We start from the raw sequence: 20,619 nt of genomic DNA on the forward strand, positions 1-20,619 counted from the left end.
CTGAATGATTGTTTGCAGGGAAAAGGTTGTTGATGCTCTTAAAGGAAGCAGGCTCTATAAAAGATATCCAAAACCAAACCAAAGTCACACAGTTGTGAACTCTCCAAAATCTCTCCCTCTCTTGCTTTTAGATTTTTCATGATTATGTTGTCTTGTGCAATTGAATCAAAACAATGTATGTTGTTCCAATTCAATCCATTCCCCCTAACACTAACAACAGCATGGAAGTCGATTTCTTTGCGCCACAACTCAATTGTCACCAGGTTGATTGCTAAACTTGTTTTATATGATTGTTTTTTATTTTATCCTCTTAATCTATCACTGTTATATCTGATGTCGGTGTTTTTGTATGGTGAAAAGCACCGACATCGGACACAATAGTGATAGATGAAGAGGACGAAATAAAAAACAATCATAGAATACAAGCTTAGAAATCAACCTAGTGACAATTGAGTTGTGGTGCAAAGGAATCGACTTCCATGTTGTTGTTAGTGTTAGGGGGAATGGATCGAATTGGAACAACATATATTGTTTTGATTGAATTTCACAAGACAACATAAGCATGAAAAATCCAACTTCCATGTTGTTGTTAGTGTTAGGGGGAATGGATCGAATTGGAACAACATATATTGTTTTGATTGAATTTCACAAGACAACATAAGCATGAAAAATCCAAAAGCAAGAGAGAGAGAGATTTTAGAGAGTTCACAAATGTGTGACTTTGGTTTGGTTTTGAATATCTTTTATAGCATCTGCTTCCTTAAGAGCATCAGCAACTTTTTCCCTGCAAACAATCATTCAGTTATATCTATAAGTGAAACCAATTCTATTGACAATACAACTCGAACGTTTGGTCATAAAGTTTGAGAATGTTGATGGGAGGGAGGCATAACTCTACATCAATCTACCTATATAGAGTTCGAAATTAATTAATTAATAATATAATACTAATGTTCTGACATATACATAATTAATAACATACACTTGAAGTTAAATAATATCACAAGAAAGGGGGTTTGAATTGTGATCTAATAAAAATTCTCGAGTATATACTTGGAGTAGGTTAGTGCGTTAGTTAATAAAACAATAATATTGTGAAGTGTGTGATATTGTTTAAAATAAAAGAGATAGAGAAAGAGAAAATCACATACAAGAAGTTATCCTGATTCCCCCAATGTGGGTTAGTCCAGTCCCCACAATACTGTGAGATTATCCACTAGGTAGTTGAGTTATAACTTAACATCAACTCCTCTTTTTTCTTTTAGATCACTTCCTTGATCTATACAATTTCTTTCTTGTCACCCCTTGGGCTTTACACTAGTTTCACTTACTAGCTTTTTACAAACAACAATCACTAAACACTTTTAGTGATTCTTTTCAATATATTTGCTTTTGATATACAATGTTTTTGCCTTTGTAAAGAACTCAAGTAAAAAGAGTTGCTGCTGGATTTTTGCTATTGCTCACAATGAGAGAGTCTTTGAAGTATTCTTGATGCTTTGAAAATCAAGTATCATTGTATTTGCTTAATGACTCAATGCCTTTCCTCTTTGCAAGCTCTTGTATTTATAGATGAATGGAGTCCCTTGCTGTTGTAATAAACACACGCTCCTGAGGGTAAAATAGGGAGAGGAAAGTTTGTGTAATATCCCGCGTATTAAGAATTAACGTAATATCTGAGAGCGATACAAATACGCATGTTTAAGCAGAAGGGTATAATAGTCATTTGAGTTTAAGGACTATTTAAGGTAATTGGGTCCAAAAATCTTCATTTTCATTCCATTTTCTCACTCTAGGTTACAAACTTTTCTCTTCCTCTCTTCCCTCTCTAAAAATCGATCCCCATCCTTCAATCTTTGCTCAAGATTTGTTCAAGATTTCATGAGCAAGTGATCATGTGAGCTTTGGATGTAGTGGAGCAAGTTTTTCAACTAGTTTTCTTTCTCAATCAAGTGTAGTGATTTCTAGGGTTTTGGTTTGAGCTTATAATCCTTTTCTTTGGGCAAGGTGAGTTCTATAGTTAAATTACCTACCTATGGGTTGATATTCTTGTGATAGAATCATGTATCTATGTTTATCTAGTGTTATGGAACTTTCTTAACCCCAAAGTTATTCTTGATGATTACATGATAAATTGCCATGGAACATGATCTTGTATATGTTTTTGTAAGCTATTTTGAGTACATAAACTTGTTAACAACATTTGGAATGAGTTGGTACATGTAGGGGATGAAAATTTGGAGTTTTGGGTCGAAAATGCCAAAAATCCGCAGCTGGAAAACGCAGGTTCGCAGCGCTGCGCCTGACCAAGGGCGCTAGGCGCCCAAAGTCAGAGAGCTAGCGCTAGGCGCCCACCCTCTGGCGCCAGGCGCCCCTGACAGAGCAATTTTTCGTGTTGTTTTGTGCTCGGGTGCTTGGTGCCAGTCCTGTGGGGGTCCGATGCGATCGCTTTGGAATATATTTTTGTTGTTTTCACTTATTTTACAACTTGAACAAACTTGACTTGATTAAAACTTTGAATTTCTAAATGGCTTGTTACTTGGGTTATGGCATTTTTGGTCCTCATAAATTAATAGAAAATGTACCAACCGTAACTTGAACTTTGAATCGAGAATCATGGCAATTTCAACATGTGTCACAAGGACGACTAAAGAGAGTTTAAACATGATGGGTAGTGATGATCTAAGGAGGTGAATGAACATAGAGCCTTGGCATAGTCGTCAAGATTAGACTGTTATATTACCTTCTAGGTATTATGAGTTGTGATACGAGGAATATCTTCTATGCCTATGAACAAGTATGAATATGTATGTATATGAACATGATTAATATAAGATGTAGGTGCTCGTGTCTCTTGTCAGCCACGTTAGTGGGTTGCAAGAGGTTCTCGATCTAAGGGGAACGATTCAAGCCGTAAGGGACCCGCACGACACCGAGGGAGTCCGATGTACGTACATCGGTCATGTATGGGATAGTTCTCGGGGTTACTCCACCCGGGGCTCTCCGTAAAACGAACCAAGATAATGTTGTTTGATTCACGCTAACATAATGACTGAACAAATATGACTATGCATGTTATGATTATGTTAGATTATGAAATGAATGATTTACCGAAGACGAACTTAGATTTCCCTATTCGTCCGGTATAGGTTGTGTCATGAATTAGTGTAGACTTGGTGCGTTCAACGTACCTTAGCAAGCGGTATTAGGATCTCTTTACCGCCATGACACGTATGATATAGTGAAAGCCTATAACATGTTATGAAGGTTCTAAGACGGTTTCTAGTGTGCACATCCGTCTAGACATAAATGACCACACACACGTATAATCAACCGGCAGGTTGTATTTTAGACACGTGATAACCGTAGGATTTTTCCCCCAAGGTTATCACTAGCCTAGGGCTAGGAAGAACTCACTGAGGCATTATGTCTCATCCAACTCCTTATTTGTTCAGGTTCACAGGTATCCCGAGGTAAAGGTAAAGAAAAGGTCTTGGAGTGATCGTGTTTTCTTGGAGCTTTCATGGTGTGGATTAAGGATGCATATGTTACATTATGAGTCATGTGGTTATATATATGTTGTGATTGTACTAGGTTATGACAAATCTTTGGTGTAATAATGTAACATAAGAACTTTGGAATGATGTTGTATCTAGACTAAAGAACTTAATGTTGTTCCAATATTGTATAATTAATGTATCCAGTATCAGTTCTAGCACTCTTATGAATATTCTAGATATTTTCATATACGGGTGTTACAGTTTGCCAACTCATCAAAGTGAAAAACTCTTGCGAAAAATTGATTGGCAGATTGTTCTCGAAATTTTGAGAACGTTCTCAAAAATCTGTTTGGACAGCTTGCAATAAAGTATGACATCATGAATAGTATCATGCATATTTCTTGTTTGCTAGTTGGCAACCAAGATTGTTTTTGTTGTGTTGTCATACTTACATGCCTTGGAGAGAAAGAAAGCAAGTACAAGTGATTGCATTTTATCTATTCCTTTTAGCTTGATGTGTTGTCCATTTCTCATTATCTCTTGTACTTCATTCTTGATGTGTTGTCTAATGCTCATGGTTTCCTTTTTGTTTTCTCATAGGATCTATATTTATTTATTTCTTTTCATTCTTTTGAAGGTATATCATAATAAATATGTTTCTTTTGTAGCATAAAACTCTTGATCCTTTTGTTCCATATTTCCACAAAGGTCCTTGACACATAAACTCTTCTTAAATACCAAGATCTTCTAATTTGTCTTTGCCTGGGCTGACTTTGGCGTGGCATATCAAGAGAGTAGTGCTGAGAATGTTCTTGAAAAATATTTGCTTGCTTTGCAACCTATCTTTAAGATCACTCAAGAACACATGTTAAATAACAAATAATCTCAGAATTCATTTTAATATAATTTAAATGTTTTGTTATCATTAAAACAATTTAAAAAGGGATTTTTGGAATTTATCTCAACAATCTCCCCCTTTTTAATGATGACAAAAATTTGAATTATATTTTGGATTTGTTTTGAATTCTGAGTCTTTTGAGCTTTATGACTAGTGCTATTTTTTATCATAAGCTCCCCCTCAATTTAACATTCATTTTCAATAATGATTTTAAGTAAGCATAAATGTTAATGATATTGATTAATTGTTCCCCCTTAATTTTCGAAATTGATATCAGATTAAAACAGGAAACATCAATTTTTCAGAAACAGAATTAAGGTAAAATAGGAAACAAAGAATTTGATTGAACCAAAATAAAAACTCTCCTGAAGCTCCAAAGTTGCCTTTCTCTTGAACTGTCACAGTTCTGAACGAGAAATTCTGAATGAGGAATGCTAGTATTTATAGTGAGAGTTTCTACCTGGGTTTGGGTTAAAAGTGCGGGCTTTACCCAAAACAATAGCTGGAAAAGACGCTTACGCCCCGCATTTTTGGATGCATGGGGCACATGGGAAATACCCTAGGCGCATGTGAGTGTGCCTCATACCATGCCCTAGGCGCATGGTTTTTGAATTCCATACCCTTGGCATTTTTTTCATGGGCTAGGCGCATGACATCAGTTCCTGGGCCCAAATTCTCTGGTTTTCCGTCGTTTTAGGTCTTCGTCTTCAAATTACTTGCCTCGGAACTTGGGAACTGAATTCCTCCCTCTTGTAAGACTCATGAGGCCTCTTGAATCGTCATTTTTTGTCTTCCTAAGTCTTCAAATTTCTTCAAATGTTAATGATTTGCCGATTTGCATGATTTCTTCATGAATTACTTCAAAAACCCCCTAAAATTGTTATGTTTCGGGAAAACTAGAATTACAGACTCAAATATAAAAAAACATTACAAAAGTCCCAAAATCATAGGCAATTGTTCAAATACTCCTCCATGTTGCTGCTAGAACCTACTAAAAATAACTAAAAAACATGTCAAGAATAATGTAAGATGACTTGTCATCAGGATTCCTCCCTTTGTAATTCTTTCAAGGCCTCTTAAATCTTCATTCATGATCTTCCCAATGTCTTCACAAGTCTTTATATGTCTTGATTTCTTTGTAATTACATCAAAACACCCTATAATTGCTATTTTTTAGGAAAAGTAGAATTACATGACACAAATATAGGAAACATTATAAATGTCCTGAAATCATAGGAAATGTCTCTAATATATTCTGGATAAAAAAAACTAACTGAAAATGAATAAAAAAACATGTTAAGAATAACGTAAAATGACCTATCATCAGACAGCGAGATCGAATTTGGGATCTATGTATGAACCAAAGTATTGCTTCGTTCCAACGCTTCATAGCTAGGATCAAAATGATTGGTTTGTGGCGTACTTCAATCAAGAAATCGAATCTTGTTCTTCAAAATCACCACTTTTCACATCAATTTAACCAAGAATGGTAGTTCTTTCCATCAAGTGGTTGATTAGCGATTGAATTGGATGTGTTCTCACTCGGATGAATACAATAGGGATTTTGCGATAAATCTGTTGGCGCTAGAGTCCTAGGAATCTAAATTGTTCTCCATTAGAGGTAGAACCATTGATGTTGCGAACCATTGTTGAAGATAAAATCAAGGTGATGATACAATATCAGAAGTAAAATTGATGGTAGAGAAGCCCTAGCTCCATTTGATATGATGAGAAGGAAATAGAGAGAAAACTAGTAGAAATTAAATGAATTTAATCTCTTTTGAACAATGTACAGGAGTATCCTATTTAGCTTAGCTAAATCTAACCAACTTTCTATCAGTTAGTTAGATAACTCTAACTAATTCCTTAACTAACTAATTGCAAAGTTAATCAATTTCTCGTATATTTCCACAACAACATAAGAATGTAAAATTCTTATTGTGGAGATAGTTAAGCATTAGTTATGAGAAATGGTAAGTTTAAGATCTTACTTGAATACTTGATTTATAGGATCAAATATATTTTGAGAATTTATCTACCAATAACAGGAGCTTGAAGTTTATACATATACTTTAAAGAGGGGTCAAACTACATTGATGTAATGTTATTCCAATGTCACACCACACAATATCGTTTTACTCGATACATACTTTTCAAATTTGATAGTTGGATTGTATGTTTATATCATATATATATCACTCATATAATTTTATACGAAAATATAAAATCATTTGATATGTTATTGAGATACACCAAGATTAACGGTTTTCTAGAAAGGTAGATAAATTGTTAATCTTGATGTAATGGTCATTTCATGGTGTAATCAGGTTTATAAGGGGTGTGACTAAATAATTTCTTTTAAAAATGATAAGTCTTATTTACCGTGGAAAGTCTTTTGATAAAGATAGATCTAATTTTCCATGGCCCAAACTCATATCTACAACCCTAAAACCACTCATCTTCCTTTGCTACTTTTTCTATAAAAGGCGCCGCATATTTCTTTTTCCCTAATTCTTATTCTTTCTCTTCTTCTTCTTTTTATTCTTCTTTACAAGGCTTGTTTCTTATTCTCTTGTTTCCAAATCATTATTTATTTTGTTGCTTCTTCTTGCAAAATTTAGTTTTCCCTTTCTTTTTACTTTTTTTTGTCAACCTTTCTTTTTGCTTTTTGTTATTCTATATTTTCAACAGTTTTACGAATTCTCATTTTCTTTGTAAATTTGCAAAGATTACTTTTCTGATTGTGTGTGCATCTTTACGAGTCAATCAAGATTTGAGTTCAGTTGTTTAATTTGATTTATAATTGATTTGACAGTTTAATATGTTAGCATCTTTCTAATTGCTTTCTCAATCAGAACTTGACCATACAAACTATGTGCTTGACTCAATCCATCGTAGTGTTTCTTATAACACTAGATGAAGTAGACAGGGAAAATAATCGAATTCTTATGAAAGTATTCATAACTATAAAAAAATCAAATCGACGAAGTACCAAAGGTATGTCATAACTAAATCCTCTAATTTATTCTTTTATTAGTATTATATATTTCAATATGCATATGGTAGTTTTTTTATTCTTAGTATTGGATCATTTATGCCATACACATTAGGATATGTTTAAGGTGAGTATATGTCTTCCTATTTTTCCAGAATGAGAAAATGGCTTAATGACCATTAAGTATTAGAAGTTAGTTTAACGACAAATAACTTGGAAGCATTGCTCAATTGCTAAACCATTTGTACCTTGAAAAAAATAAAATTGTTGATGCTAGGGTCACATCCCATGTAAAAGCCAGTAAAATTTATGTGGTTTAATATTAATTTACTAATTACTTTTATTTTCCTTTTGAGATTGATTGGATGTATGGGTGATCTTAAAATATATTTTGATCTTAATTCAGTTACTTGTTAGTTATTGATTATATGGAGATATTTGTTCCTCGGTTGATTCTGTTGTAGTTTTCTTTTCTTGGAGCTTTATGCCCTCTTTTATCTTGAGCCCTCCTGGGATATAGTTAAACTATATAGTATCTATGTCATTTTTACGTCTCATTTGCTCTGGCTCGTGCTCTACCTAAACATGTATAGCTTTGTTCGTTGTGGTTGTTCGTCTTCATTCACCAGTGATCTCGTCTTTCTACTCCTTTTCTTCGCGTCAGCGTCTCTCCATTTGTTTACTTTGTTCATCCCTCTCCCGTTCACCCATCTTCATCCAACTATTGTCACATTTGTCTAATTTGTCCGCGTGTTTTATCTATCATTGTGTTGTTTCTCTCCACTCCGGTTGTGCGTGTTTGTTGTCACATTCATCTCGAATGTTGTTGCATTGTACAAATTAGGTTGTTTTTCTGTTGCAAACTGAATTGATTTTCCGTACAAATTAACTTGATTAGTCGTTATTTGATACATTTATGTTGTAGTCTAAAAAGATCTTGGTACTTTTAAATTGTTGCAGATGAAGCTCAATCGTGTGCTACAAAAACCATATTTACGACATTGCATTTAACATAATCTATGTTATTGGTGCTTTGAAATGATTTATTGTTGATTTTTTAAAACTAATTAATTTTGTATTTGTGAAAGAATCCATTATTTGTTCCCACGAGCGTAGTTTAATTGATAGTGACATCGCACAGGGCCGGCCCTAGGCATAGGCCGGGGGTGCGACGGCCTAGGGCCCTTTGCCGTTAGGGGGCCCTAAAAAAAAATTTATGGAGAGGGGCGTATATAGAAATATTTGGTTTATTGGGGGTTTATATAGCAAAGTTCACTGAAAGGCCCCAAATATTTACATGATGAAGGACTGGGCACAAGTCTGTTAATGTTTTAGGCCCTTTTGGCGAGATTTGCTATTTCTACCCTCGTATAACCCAACGACTTCTATATACACCCTCCCTATAAAAAAAATTCTTAATAATATACCAAAAAATTTATTATGGGAGAAATTGACGATATTCTTTTGGGCCCTTTGTTCCTAATAATGTGTCTCACTAATATTAAAAATATTGGTGATATTTATTATCCAAGAAATTGAGATAATATTCATAACAAAACAAATTATATTTTAGTTGAAAATGAGCCTACAAAATTAATCTTAATCTTGTCTTTCTAAATTTCCAAAAAAATAAATTATATCAATATTGTAATTTCAACTTTCTTGAATTGATTGAAAGGATTGCAAAATTGAATATGATATTGCAAGAACATGCTAGACACATTCAAGATCATGAAACCGATGCGAGATGCATTCTTGATCATTTCAGATGTTGTTATTTTTTACGGTATTTTATTTTGTTTTGGTGACTATAAAGTTTTTTTTTTTTTTTCAGATGTTGCCTAAAAAAAATTATTTGGTAGTGAAAAGCGGAAAAAAAAAAAACAAAATTAAGAGCTAATAGAATCACAACAATGAGCTAAAAAGTTTTATGACGTATTATATAAGGCAAAGGCTACGGTGCATGACCTCATGGGTCTCCTACCGGTGCATGACTTGATTTTTATTATTATTGTTTTGTTGCAAAAGGAATGTGGACCATTTGATGTAATTTGAAGATTTTCAATGGCTTAGATTAGTAGGTTAAGTGACCCATTAAGGTTGTGTGTTTTTTAACATATATATTGATTTAATAAATGCAATTGATTTTGGATTCAATTTTCACAAAGGGCCTTTTCGTCATTATTGAAAAATTGCAAAATAATCCCAGCAAGCTAACACGTTCCATGTTTATTCTCTGTTAAGTGAAAATCTCAGCAAGCAATGTTCTTGCCATTTTGATGAAAACTCAAGTGTAGAATGGGTACAATAAAAATAAGGCAAAATTACATTAGAATTTTTTTATCTTATTTAATTGTAACACGTTGGTCCTTTATCTTTTTTTTCCGTCCCATTTAAGTCTTTATTTATCAAAATGTGCACATGTTAGTCATATTTTCATTTTTTATTATAAAAAAAATGTTGAAATGATAATTTTATTAATAACTTTATTTATTAAAATATTTTTAATCTAAGATATGAGAATTAATAAGCCTTGTATTCCATTATTGCCTTGTATTCCATTTTCTCTCCAAATGGAGAGGATATGCACTCTAAAAGGAATATGTGTAAAAGTTATACCATATGTTAATAATTATAGTAACAATGTAGACACATATGAGAGTTGGTACAGTAAAAGATTAGCAAAATCCCTTAAAGCATGGGCATAAAGTGACAGTTTCACTCTTCCTCTCTTTTGCACAAGTTCCAGGATTGATCTTCAAAGGTATAGGTCCAGGAACTTTTTGAAGTTCATACGAAGAACAAGACTCGTGAATAAACCCATAAATTCATCTGACGTTTATATGATGAACTCAGAAATTTATCTGACATTCATACATATGAACTCATTAACATTCTGAAGTTCATATTGATGAACATATGAACATTCTGAAGTTCATCTGATGAACCCAGAAACATTCTAAAGTTCAGAGTGTTAATCAAGACTTTCAAGCAAAAGTTGCTAAGTACTAAAACATGTGGCACAAGGCTATTAGACACATCCTAACAACTACAAGAGGTCAAGAAACTCTATAAAAAAGGGTTGAAGACTCGGATTGACTTATGACGAAGATTCCAATTGTTGGATTGACTTATGTCAAAGATTCTGATCATCGAAATTTCAGTTTTTGCATCATTCTTAGTTCAATTAGGTCATATTTGTTAAAAGAATAGATTAAGCATATTAGTTTAGCCTATTATACTGTGATACCTGTCACTCATTAAGTGCTATCTATATGCTTCTATAAATATGTGTAATTCTTAGAGTTCATTCAATAATATCAATCTCATTTTATCTTTCTCTTTCTTTTCTCTTTCTCTCTCTTCTAGCTGATTTTGTTACAAACCCCATTGATGAAGCTTTGAGCTTCTAACACTATTAAACGATGTGATCGATTATATTCCATTTTAAAAATAATAATTGTTATGATATAGTAAATAATTAACGAAAAACCAAATATAAAAAAAAAATTCCTTAAACTTATTCCAGTTGGTAGACAATATATTATACATGCATGGATCCGTGTTCAAACCTCATATACTCTAATTTTAAAAAGTGAATTTCTAAGACTAATCTACTTCAAAAATAAATAAATAAACGTTTTATGGAAAGCCTGAAACTTCAAAAGAGGATATGGATATTTTATAGGAGTGTTTAAATCCAAACTGATCCAAAAAAAATCGAAAAACCGCAAAAAAAAACTGAATATTTATGGATTCTTTTGGATGTTGTTTTGTAAAAACCACTAGGATCAGATCGGATTTCGGATCACTTTCTCAAAATCAAACCAAACCAAACCGAACCACAAAGATTAATGTAAATACATATTTATTCTTTTATTAGTATTATATATATATATATATATATATATATATATATATATATATATATATATATATAAAATTTGAGAGCATAAAACATCAAGAAAGAGAATAGGTGATTTCTCAACTATACTCTAAACTTGTGCCTAGTGCTCATAAATATTATTAAAAAAAGGGAAAAAATACAAGAAAAAACTGGGGGGGACATAGACCAACCTTCAATGATTAATCCTAATTAAACAAAGGTAAGCTATCTGGTGTATGAACCAACCGTCAACACAGCACAATCCAAGAACCAACAACTCCTTGCAGCGAGGCAACAAGCAACACCTACTCTTTCGAGTCCAATTAGTCCAATGTCAATCATACGAATGACTAGGATTTCAAAGCAGTCTGAAATCAGCCACAAGGACTGCGACAAATATTCAAACAGCATCGACGAATCACCATATGTTTCTGCAGAACTCAACAGCTCTGGATAATAATAATCAGATAATCAAAGGGCATGGCCACACGACAAACACCAAAGTAACATAGCCAGGCCTGACTATACATAAACCTAACTTTTCAAAGAATAGTGTATGAATTAAATGCCAACACATAAGGATTCACGAACTAAGAGCCCCTGCAACAACACAGCAGCTTTACCAGCCCTTTCGAGCCAAAATCATCTGAATCCTCCGACACATGAAGCGCACCTGCACCACGACGAAATCGAAGGCCAGGAGAGTTGTCGAAGGACACACCGGATTTGAGAAACGAACAAGCAATCGGATCTGCAACCGGCTTTGATGTAACCTACCCAAATGGGTCTGAGAGCGACGGAGAACACAAAGAACCCGTTTGAGTCGTCGACGGCGGCGGCGACCATAGAAACGTACTCGAACCAAGATCCAGATCTCCCAAAACCAGATCTCCCAAAACCAGAGAAACCCAGACACAAAATCCAGCAGTAACACATAACAACCAAAACCAAGTCGCGGTGGCGCGATCTGAGAGAACCCAAACCGTCGGTGCCACCACCGAACTGAAAAAAATGTGCCTGAGAACCCGATCTTCCGACGAAACCGTCGAGAGAACAGGGACGAGAGGCAATGCGGATGGTTGAGCCATCATCGCACCACCGCTTACCAGTGTCTACATCTTGAACAATTGTGGGTTGGAGGCGGCGCGATGAAGAATTACAGAGAAGTCAGAGGTTGAAGGTCTGGGTTTCGGAGGGAGGGAGGGAGAGAGAGAGAGAGAGAGAGAGAGAGAGAATATCATGCTTCTAGTATTATATATTGCATTATTATGTTTCTTGTTGATTTTTAATCTCATATATTGCACTAATTTAATCAATATTATTATTAGATCATACGTTTACAAAATAATTGATAATTTTCATACTGTAATTTTAATATTTTGCATCAAACACATTATATTACCGTGTTTGTGTAGTATTAATATTAATAAAAAATTATATTCTTAAAAAAGTAAACAAAAAAATATATTTTGCATTTTTGATATCCAAAACCCAATCCAAATTAAACTACGTAAATTTGGATCGAATCGGTTATAATTTTTATTTTGGATCGAAAGATATTTCGTCTCAAAACCGATCCAATACTCATAATAAATAAAATAACAAAACTCTTGCCAACAAATCAATGTCTAGTTCACATCTGAATTCTTAATTTTAATACTTGATGGACTAGAATAGAGAAAAATGCATCATGGGAGTATAAAAAAAGTTCAATCCATCATTAAACCCTATTTTTTTTCCATCTTTTTATATCAGTGCTACAAATAGCCGCCGCTCATAGTCTAGTCTTCTTCTTCTTCTCCAATTTTTTTCTTTTCGTTCTGTATTTATTTTATTTTATTTGTAATTGTAATTTCTGATTCAAACAGTCAGGTTCAATAAAATTGAATAACAAATGGGAATATATTGACAATGGAAAAACCAAGCAAAATTGAATGAAACACAAAATTAATGTCTTTGATTTAGATGTATTTGAGCCGTCACCCAGACTTTAATTAAATAAATGTCTGGTGATGAAGATTGGGAATTTTCTGAGTTTGGAGAATCTCAGATCGTGTCTTTGCAACGTCAATTATGGAGGAATCTCAGCAGCGAAGGTTTTTTCAGATTCGACATCTTAGTTTTAGATCCAACACGATTAAGGTTAAGAACAACAAGAAAAGTTGCATGACATGGAAGGAATGATTTTACCAGATCTTTGATGGAAAACCTGAAACTTCAAAAAGAGGATATGGGTATTTTAGTTGATGTGAAATTCCGAAATTAGACCTGTAATTTTGTTTTTAACAAATATGTACAATAATAATTTATTTAATTAGTATATTAAATATAACCCATTGCAACAGGTAAACAAGTACAACATCCAAAAACTCCCGGTTTTAAAACATCACGCACCGATACGAGACCTATGGGGATTGCGCACGGGAGACGGCACCATTATATAAAGGGCCCTTTTTTCATACTATGTCTAATGCCCATAAAACTCTAGGAACGGCCCTGACATCGCATTATATATATAGAGGCCGAGATTCAAACCTGAAATTCCCTACATATTCACCTTAAGAATGGATTTCTATTCACTAAACTATCTGACAAAAAATAATCATTCTAGAGGCTTATTATTCAAGCTTGTAGCTTTTTTACTTTGACATCCAAAAATTTTACTTATGGTCTGCCACTATTTCTTCCCCTAAAAATCGGAAGGTTAATAAAAGAAATTTAACTGTCACTTTAAGTGCGACTCAAATTTACTACTACCATGCATAGAAAGCCACGCCAATCTTCAAGTAATATTTCCTCCATGTCCATCTTATAGTTTAAAGTTTGTAACCAAAAAGAAAAAAGACTTGGGGAATAATTTTTTTAGGTCAACTAATTAATCCCTACATACAACTGTAGATATAAATTCCTCGAATTAATTGTGATCTATTAAAGAGTTCTTCTTTTATACACCCTCCGGTCACTAATATAAGCAAAAATCCACTTTCTAAGTTCATTCAATTAATGATGTATGTAGTATTTATTATAGACTACATACATCATTAATTGAATGAACCTAAAAAGTGGATTTTTGATTATATTAGTGACCGGAGGGTGTAGTAGTTTTTTATGTACTCACCGGGTAGGGATTAGATCCTGGATCATATGATTAAGAAACTCAAACATTTTTCTATGACTTATGTCACAACATATTGGTATGAGTAAATAATTTTAATATAAATTGAAGATATCACATGGTACATAACTACGTTTTGAATTTTTTATCCAAAGCATGTCTAATATAACTTGATAAATTGAAGAATTATAATTGAATTTAGATAGATTGACATGATATAGTTTTAGTATCATTATCATACTTGTAAGGATGGTGAAATGGAAAAATTAAGGAGCAAAGTGTTAAGGATGTTGTTGAGAGTCCAAATAAAAATGTTCTACCTACATCCTCCTAAATAGAAGAAATAAAACATAAAATAGCTATTAAAGAAAAACTAATGTATATATTATTAAAAGGAGAAAATTAAGATAAATGTCTATAAAACAAAATGAATATTATAAAAGTGTCATCCAACTAATACATAAATGGCATATATAATCCCTGGAATGTATCCAAGTAATGTAAGCACCACATCTATCCAGAACTCCACCTGCATTTCATAATTACCAACCAACAAAATGAATCACAAGATCAATAAATCAAACCAACAATAATCTATCTTAGATCTTATCTGATCTATATAGCATCGACACTTTAAATAAAAAACTTATCTAATGTCCAACACGTGTTGGTGTTCATGATAGATGTTAAACATTAACACAACACATCATAAGTGATGTTTTATGTGTCAATGTCATGTTTAACATTTGTGTTTTGATTTGTGTTAGACATCAAATCATCTATGCCGCATCATCACTTTAAATTGAAAGTGTTTATGATGTCTAAAATGTGTTGACGTCTAATATCAACACAATCATATGTGGTGTTTATGTGTCACGTTCAACATTTGTGTCTTGATTCGTGTCAGACATCAAATCATCTATGTCGTATCATCACTTTAAATTGAAAGTGTTTATGATATTCAAAATGTGTTTGTGTCTAATATCGACAAAATCATATGTGGTGTTTATGTGTTAGTGTTACATTCGATGTTTGTGTTTGTGTTAATGTTTCATATATAACAAATTATTTCAAAAATGAATAAAGTATGGTAAATGAATAAGAAGAGAAGAGAAGAGAAATATACTCACTCCACAGCCATAACGAAGGAAAACACCGACAGGAGGTAACAATATTGCTAGTATAACTTCCACAAATGTTTCAGAACCCATTCTTTTTACTCTTTTTTTCTTCTTGTTCTTCTCAAAATAGAAAGAATTGAAATGGAAGTGTTATGGTTAATTTTAGAGAGAATGAAAATGGAAAACGGTTAAGATGGAGATCTCACATTCACTATGGCAGAATTGTATCCACATTCTAAGACACGTGTGTTATACAACTGACATGTGTCACTTTAACCTTTCTCAGGTAGTAGAAAGTTAAATATATGCGTTTGTATAAATTGAATCAAATATATGCATTAGTTGATAAAAATCATATTAATGCTATATTAAAATAGGGATAGAGACATGTTGGAATAAAATCTATATCTCTACTTTAATATAACATTAAGATGATTTTTATGATTTGAATCAAGTATTTGTTGCGCACAATTGTACTGATTAATCTTTTGAATTGGATAAAACTGTTATAGGTGGTAAAGTTTTCACTCAAAAGATTTAACATTATATTCAAATGACTTAAATCGAACTAAAAACTTCTAGTTAACTTGAAAAAAATCTCTTACCATCTCATACGAGTGTTATTAAATGCATAAAGACGAATATTATACGAGTGTACCAAAGTTTCATTTCAGATAAGATATGGTCAAAGCATTTTTAAGAGATTGCAATTCTAAAACAAATGTGATGCCGATATTAAGTGCCTATTTGTTTATGTTTCTTAAAGAAAGTCATTTTTAATGTTTTAATTATGTTTGTGTGTAAGTATTTTTTAAATATTGATGAAAAAAATGTTTGTGCTTGTTTTATTATAAAGAGATTTTGTTTTTCAATCTTCCATTAAGAAGAATTTCTTCAAATGCCAATCAAAATAGTTTTTCATTTTGAGAATAAAAATCGTTTTTTTATTCACAAAAAAAATCATATTTTTTAACAAAATGATATTTTAAAAATCTTACACACAAATATAACTAAAACATAAAAAATAGGGTTAAATATGTTTTTATTCCCTATAAATATATCAACTTTTCGTTTTAATCCCTCTAAAAATTTCCTTCAACTTTTAGTCCCTATAAAATTTTCAATCACTACTTTTGGTCCCTAATTTTAAGTTAATTTTAGTATATTTTAACGAAATTGTGCAGAAATGTGTAGAATATTGTAAAAATATTTCCAAAAAAAAATTAGAATTTTTTAACAAAACATAAATTTAATATGAATTTTTAACCATCAAAAATATAAAAATTCATATTAAATTCATGTTTTGTTAAAAAATTCTAAATTTTTTTGGGAGAGATTCTTATAATATTATGAATTTTTCTGAAAATTTTTATTCAAAAATATGAATTCTACATATGAGCTTACTTTAAAAGAGGGACCAAAAGTGAATATGGAAAATTTTTGGAGGACTAAAAGTTGAAGGAAAATTTTAGAGGGACTAAAACGAAAAGTTGGTATATTTATAGGGACCAAAAACATATTTAACCCAAAAATGTATTTGTAATAATTTTTAAACAAACGCCTCTAAATTGATTTCTTGTCATTCAAAAGATGATATCTCACATGTCTCGTAGTTGACATGGTAGTATGAGATGTGGTACAAAAAAGACCGTAATTTTTGTCTACCACAAACAACTGAATCAAGCCTAATTCACTTCGAAATCCTTTCTCACAAGTTCGAAGCAAACACAAGTGTTGGTTACATAGTTTTTTAGTAATATAAAGTTTGACCGTAAGGTAAATAAAGTCTGACCAATACTTGTTCCAGCTAAAATTTAAGAAACAAGTCGTGAGTGGAATAAAAGTCTAATCAAACCACGATTGACCATTGCAAATTCAAGTCGGAAGTTCCCACCTTAGAACCAAACAAGCACTAGGACAATCATAGTACAACATTAAAACCTAGAAACAATGAAACCAATAATCAACTATACAAATTTGGTTCTTGTATGATTAATCTGTTTGCACATAAGCATTGAACAAAGGAAAATGAAACCTCCTTTACTAATCAATTTTGCACCCTTTTACAAACTATAAAATAAAATAATTACATAATGTTAAAATCTAAATACCAAAAAAATAAAAACTGTACAAAATTTGTTCCTTGTACTTGACACAAGTTTTGTCACCATGCTTGAAGACACATTAGAAGTCATTTGTTCCTTATTTCTCCTCAACACAAGCTTCAAGAGAAAATCACAATTAAGAAGATCAATAAAGGGTTCCATAATAAAATCATGTTCAATGGACTTGAAATCACTTCAAAGTTCAAACAACTATGACCCCACCTCAAGAAGGAAAATGAAAGGAACAAGAGAAAATTTATTTACAATGCCGTCTAAAGAAGTTAAAGATTCACTACACTGATCAAACAAATAAAAATCATATACATTCTAATGTTGGTAAAGATGTGTTAAATCGTTGTAAACATGTAGCAATAAACCAGTTCTTGATTTTGCAGTCAATTTGTCAAGCGCAGACTGAAGAAATAGTGGTTTGTTTAAAGACCTTCGCGAATTTCAGATGGGAGCTTGGCCTACTAGATATAAAATTGTTATATATGCCGCTGAGAGGTTTACTTGTTTGCATCATAAATTCACAACTGCATCCCGCCCATTGTTCAAAATGACGTTAGATTTAACAACAAATTGCGGCCAAAATGGAAAGTTTGAGGCAAAAGCAGTTGGTTTTGGAAGTACCAAAACTGTCACCTTAGGAAGAAAAGGCTAAGAGTTCATGTATGTGATTTCAGGATCTTATAGCCCCATTTCTGCGGTGAAGATTAGAAAAGGACAACAGCAGGACCCTGGTGGACCACTGGTTACCTCGACAAAAAGCTAGGTGGTCACCATGTAAACAATAGGAGCAAATTTTTATAGCCTTGGGACAAAGGTTGGATTTAACAGACTAGGTAATGATCAGTGTTATTAACAAGAGATGACAATTATAGCGGCCAGGAAAAAATCTGCCATATGAACACGACATTGTGGCCTATGGCGGAAACATAGCGGATTTGATAGGTGTTGCAGCCGATGGTGGCCGGCACAAAATCCGCCATGGTACAAGGCCATGGCGGAAATTTGACAACACTAGTAATGATACGATTGTGGACGCCCAAACCTTGTTAGCATTCTATTGTTGCTAACATACTCTAACAGAAAATACAACATAAGCAACATACTACGAACATGCAACATAAATAACAGAAAACAACAAACTACGAACATGCGACATAAATAACACGTATAAGGCTAGAAGCTACTGAAAGCTGTTACACGGTGACAAGTAAGCAAACAGAAAACATAAGCAAAATCATAGGAAGGCACATAAGCAGACAACGACAATGCAGAATAAGAAGGTTTCAGCAGTATTGTATTAAGTAGTCTAGCCACTTATTATATAGACATTTTCTCTGGTTATTTAACCACTCGTTATTCAAACTTTCTTACTTTGGCTCTTATCCATGGTTGGTATATGCTTTTTTGAATAATTTTCTTGATGATGAAGTATAACACAACAACTTCCTGGTTTTTTGTCGATGTAAACAAAGTCTGATTTGAGAAGTAAGGTTCTATGTTACTCAGGTTTGGTTCTTTGACACTGTCAATTTCCTTATGGCTAGAACAACTATACCAGAAACGTGGAACACTTTCGTTCATGATTTTAAATTGCAGTCCTACACTGCAATTGCAACTGAAATATAAATAATTTTGAGGTTCTACAATAGCCTCACAGTTGAAATTTCGACCACAGTGGCCGCATTTCCTGCATTATAAAGGTTCGCGCAGGTTAACTGCGGCTGCAACCGTAGTTTCAAACTATTATTTCGTTATCAATTTCAAGTTTCAACACTGATTAACCTTACCAAAAAAACATAACCCCGCAGAAAAGCACGGTCGATTCAGCAAGCATTACATGAATAAATACATTCCTCTCTTCTATAAATACCAGCTTGATTAATCATAATCATAGATAAACCAAGACAAAAAATCAAAACCAAAACATCTTCACCAAATTAAATTATCAAAATTCACCACTTCCCTAATAAACACTATTACACTACAGTTACACAAATTGTGAAAAAAAGTACAATAACACAAGATTCTTAGAAATAATTAGAAAAAAATTGTGACATTTAGACGCCCATTTTTCCTTACATTTGCGACACCTGGTTAATCACGTTCAAAAAGATGGTTAATTTAGTTGATTTTGGATGGTTTGTTCAATTCACACTCAAAATTGTGGTTGATTCAACTACATGATTTACCAAATTTTCATAATTTTCAAAACGTGGTATGAATTAACCATATACATAATTGAATGTTTTTTTTGTCAACGACAAACACCTTAAACTAACACACACAACTATAAAGTCCCCACTGAAAATGTCCAACCTAACAATAACAATATCGGCATTCTTTAGGGTTGAACTATGCATATACTAAATTGAAAAATTGTTACACCACATAATATAGTTTTATTCAATACATATTTTTCAATTTGATGTCATATACTAAAATATTACAGAAATCTAAAATTGTTTCATATATTATTAAAACTGATCAAGATTAACCATATTCAATAAAAACGAATAAAACAATTTAGTTGATAAAAACATTTAAAAGAAAGAAAGTTAAAAAAAGAAGTAAAAAAAAGGTAAAAGAGAAATAGTTACCGCCACAGCAGAAACAACAGTAACAGCAAGAGAGAAGTAAGAGAAGGTCATGACATATGGAAGTTACAGTTCCATTTTGAGAAGTGGTATCAACGTTGTTGTTGTTGTCTTCTTCATCATCAAGCAGTTTCTGTTGGTTTGATGATTGAGTTTGTTGTTGGTTGTTTTTCATTCTTTGAGTATTCCATTCCAGTTTTTTCAGGTATGATGATTTGAATGAATCTCTCAGATTCTTTGTTGGCCATAGATGCATCTCTCTCAGTTCTCAATTCTCAGTTACTAAATATACCTAAACAAAGGTTCTGAATTTTCAATTGAGAAGAAGACAATTTCAAGATAAAAATTATGCAAAACAAAAAGTCATTCTCATGGGTCATGCTAACGACATTA

The 20,619-nt window shown here is 32.7% G+C and overlaps 2 protein-coding genes and 1 long non-coding RNA gene across 3 annotated transcripts; 1 reads left to right on the top strand and 2 right to left on the bottom strand.

The window, feature by feature from the left end:
* The first annotated feature begins 403 nt into the window (after window positions 1-403).
* On the top strand, window positions 404-3,719 carry LOC146914121 (uncharacterized). The gene is made up of 2 exons (XR_015013910.1): window positions 404-2,007; window positions 3,456-3,719. It is a non-coding gene; the product is annotated as an uncharacterized LOC146914121 (long non-coding RNA).
* Window positions 3,720-14,756: 11,037 nt separating this feature from the next.
* LOC146914122 (low temperature-induced protein lt101.2-like) lies at window positions 14,757-15,689 on the bottom strand. The gene is made up of 2 exons (XM_085720492.1): window positions 15,525-15,689; window positions 14,757-14,923 (listed from the first exon to the last, which is right to left on the bottom strand). The coding sequence occupies exons 1-2, from the start codon at window positions 15,603-15,605 to the stop codon at window positions 14,840-14,842; spliced, it is 165 nt and encodes a 54-aa protein (XP_085576618.1). The 5' UTR covers window positions 15,606-15,689; the 3' UTR covers window positions 14,757-14,839.
* A 1,750-nt stretch (window positions 15,690-17,439) lies between these two features.
* LOC146914123 (uncharacterized) lies at window positions 17,440-20,617 on the bottom strand. Its single transcript, XM_085717042.1, has 2 exons — window positions 20,230-20,617; window positions 17,440-17,737 (listed from the first exon to the last, which is right to left on the bottom strand). Exons 1-2 carry the CDS (start codon window positions 20,480-20,482, stop codon window positions 17,718-17,720), a joined length of 273 nt encoding a protein of 90 aa, XP_085573168.1. The 5' UTR covers window positions 20,483-20,617; the 3' UTR covers window positions 17,440-17,717.
* Window positions 20,618-20,619: the final 2 nt, after the last annotated feature.

Source organism: Medicago sativa, chromosome 6, assembly GCF_051527215.1.
Source record: "Medicago sativa cultivar Bolivia chromosome 6, Bolivia_mono, whole genome shotgun sequence".
NCBI classification, from domain to species: domain Eukaryota; kingdom Viridiplantae; phylum Streptophyta; class Magnoliopsida; order Fabales; family Fabaceae; genus Medicago; species Medicago sativa.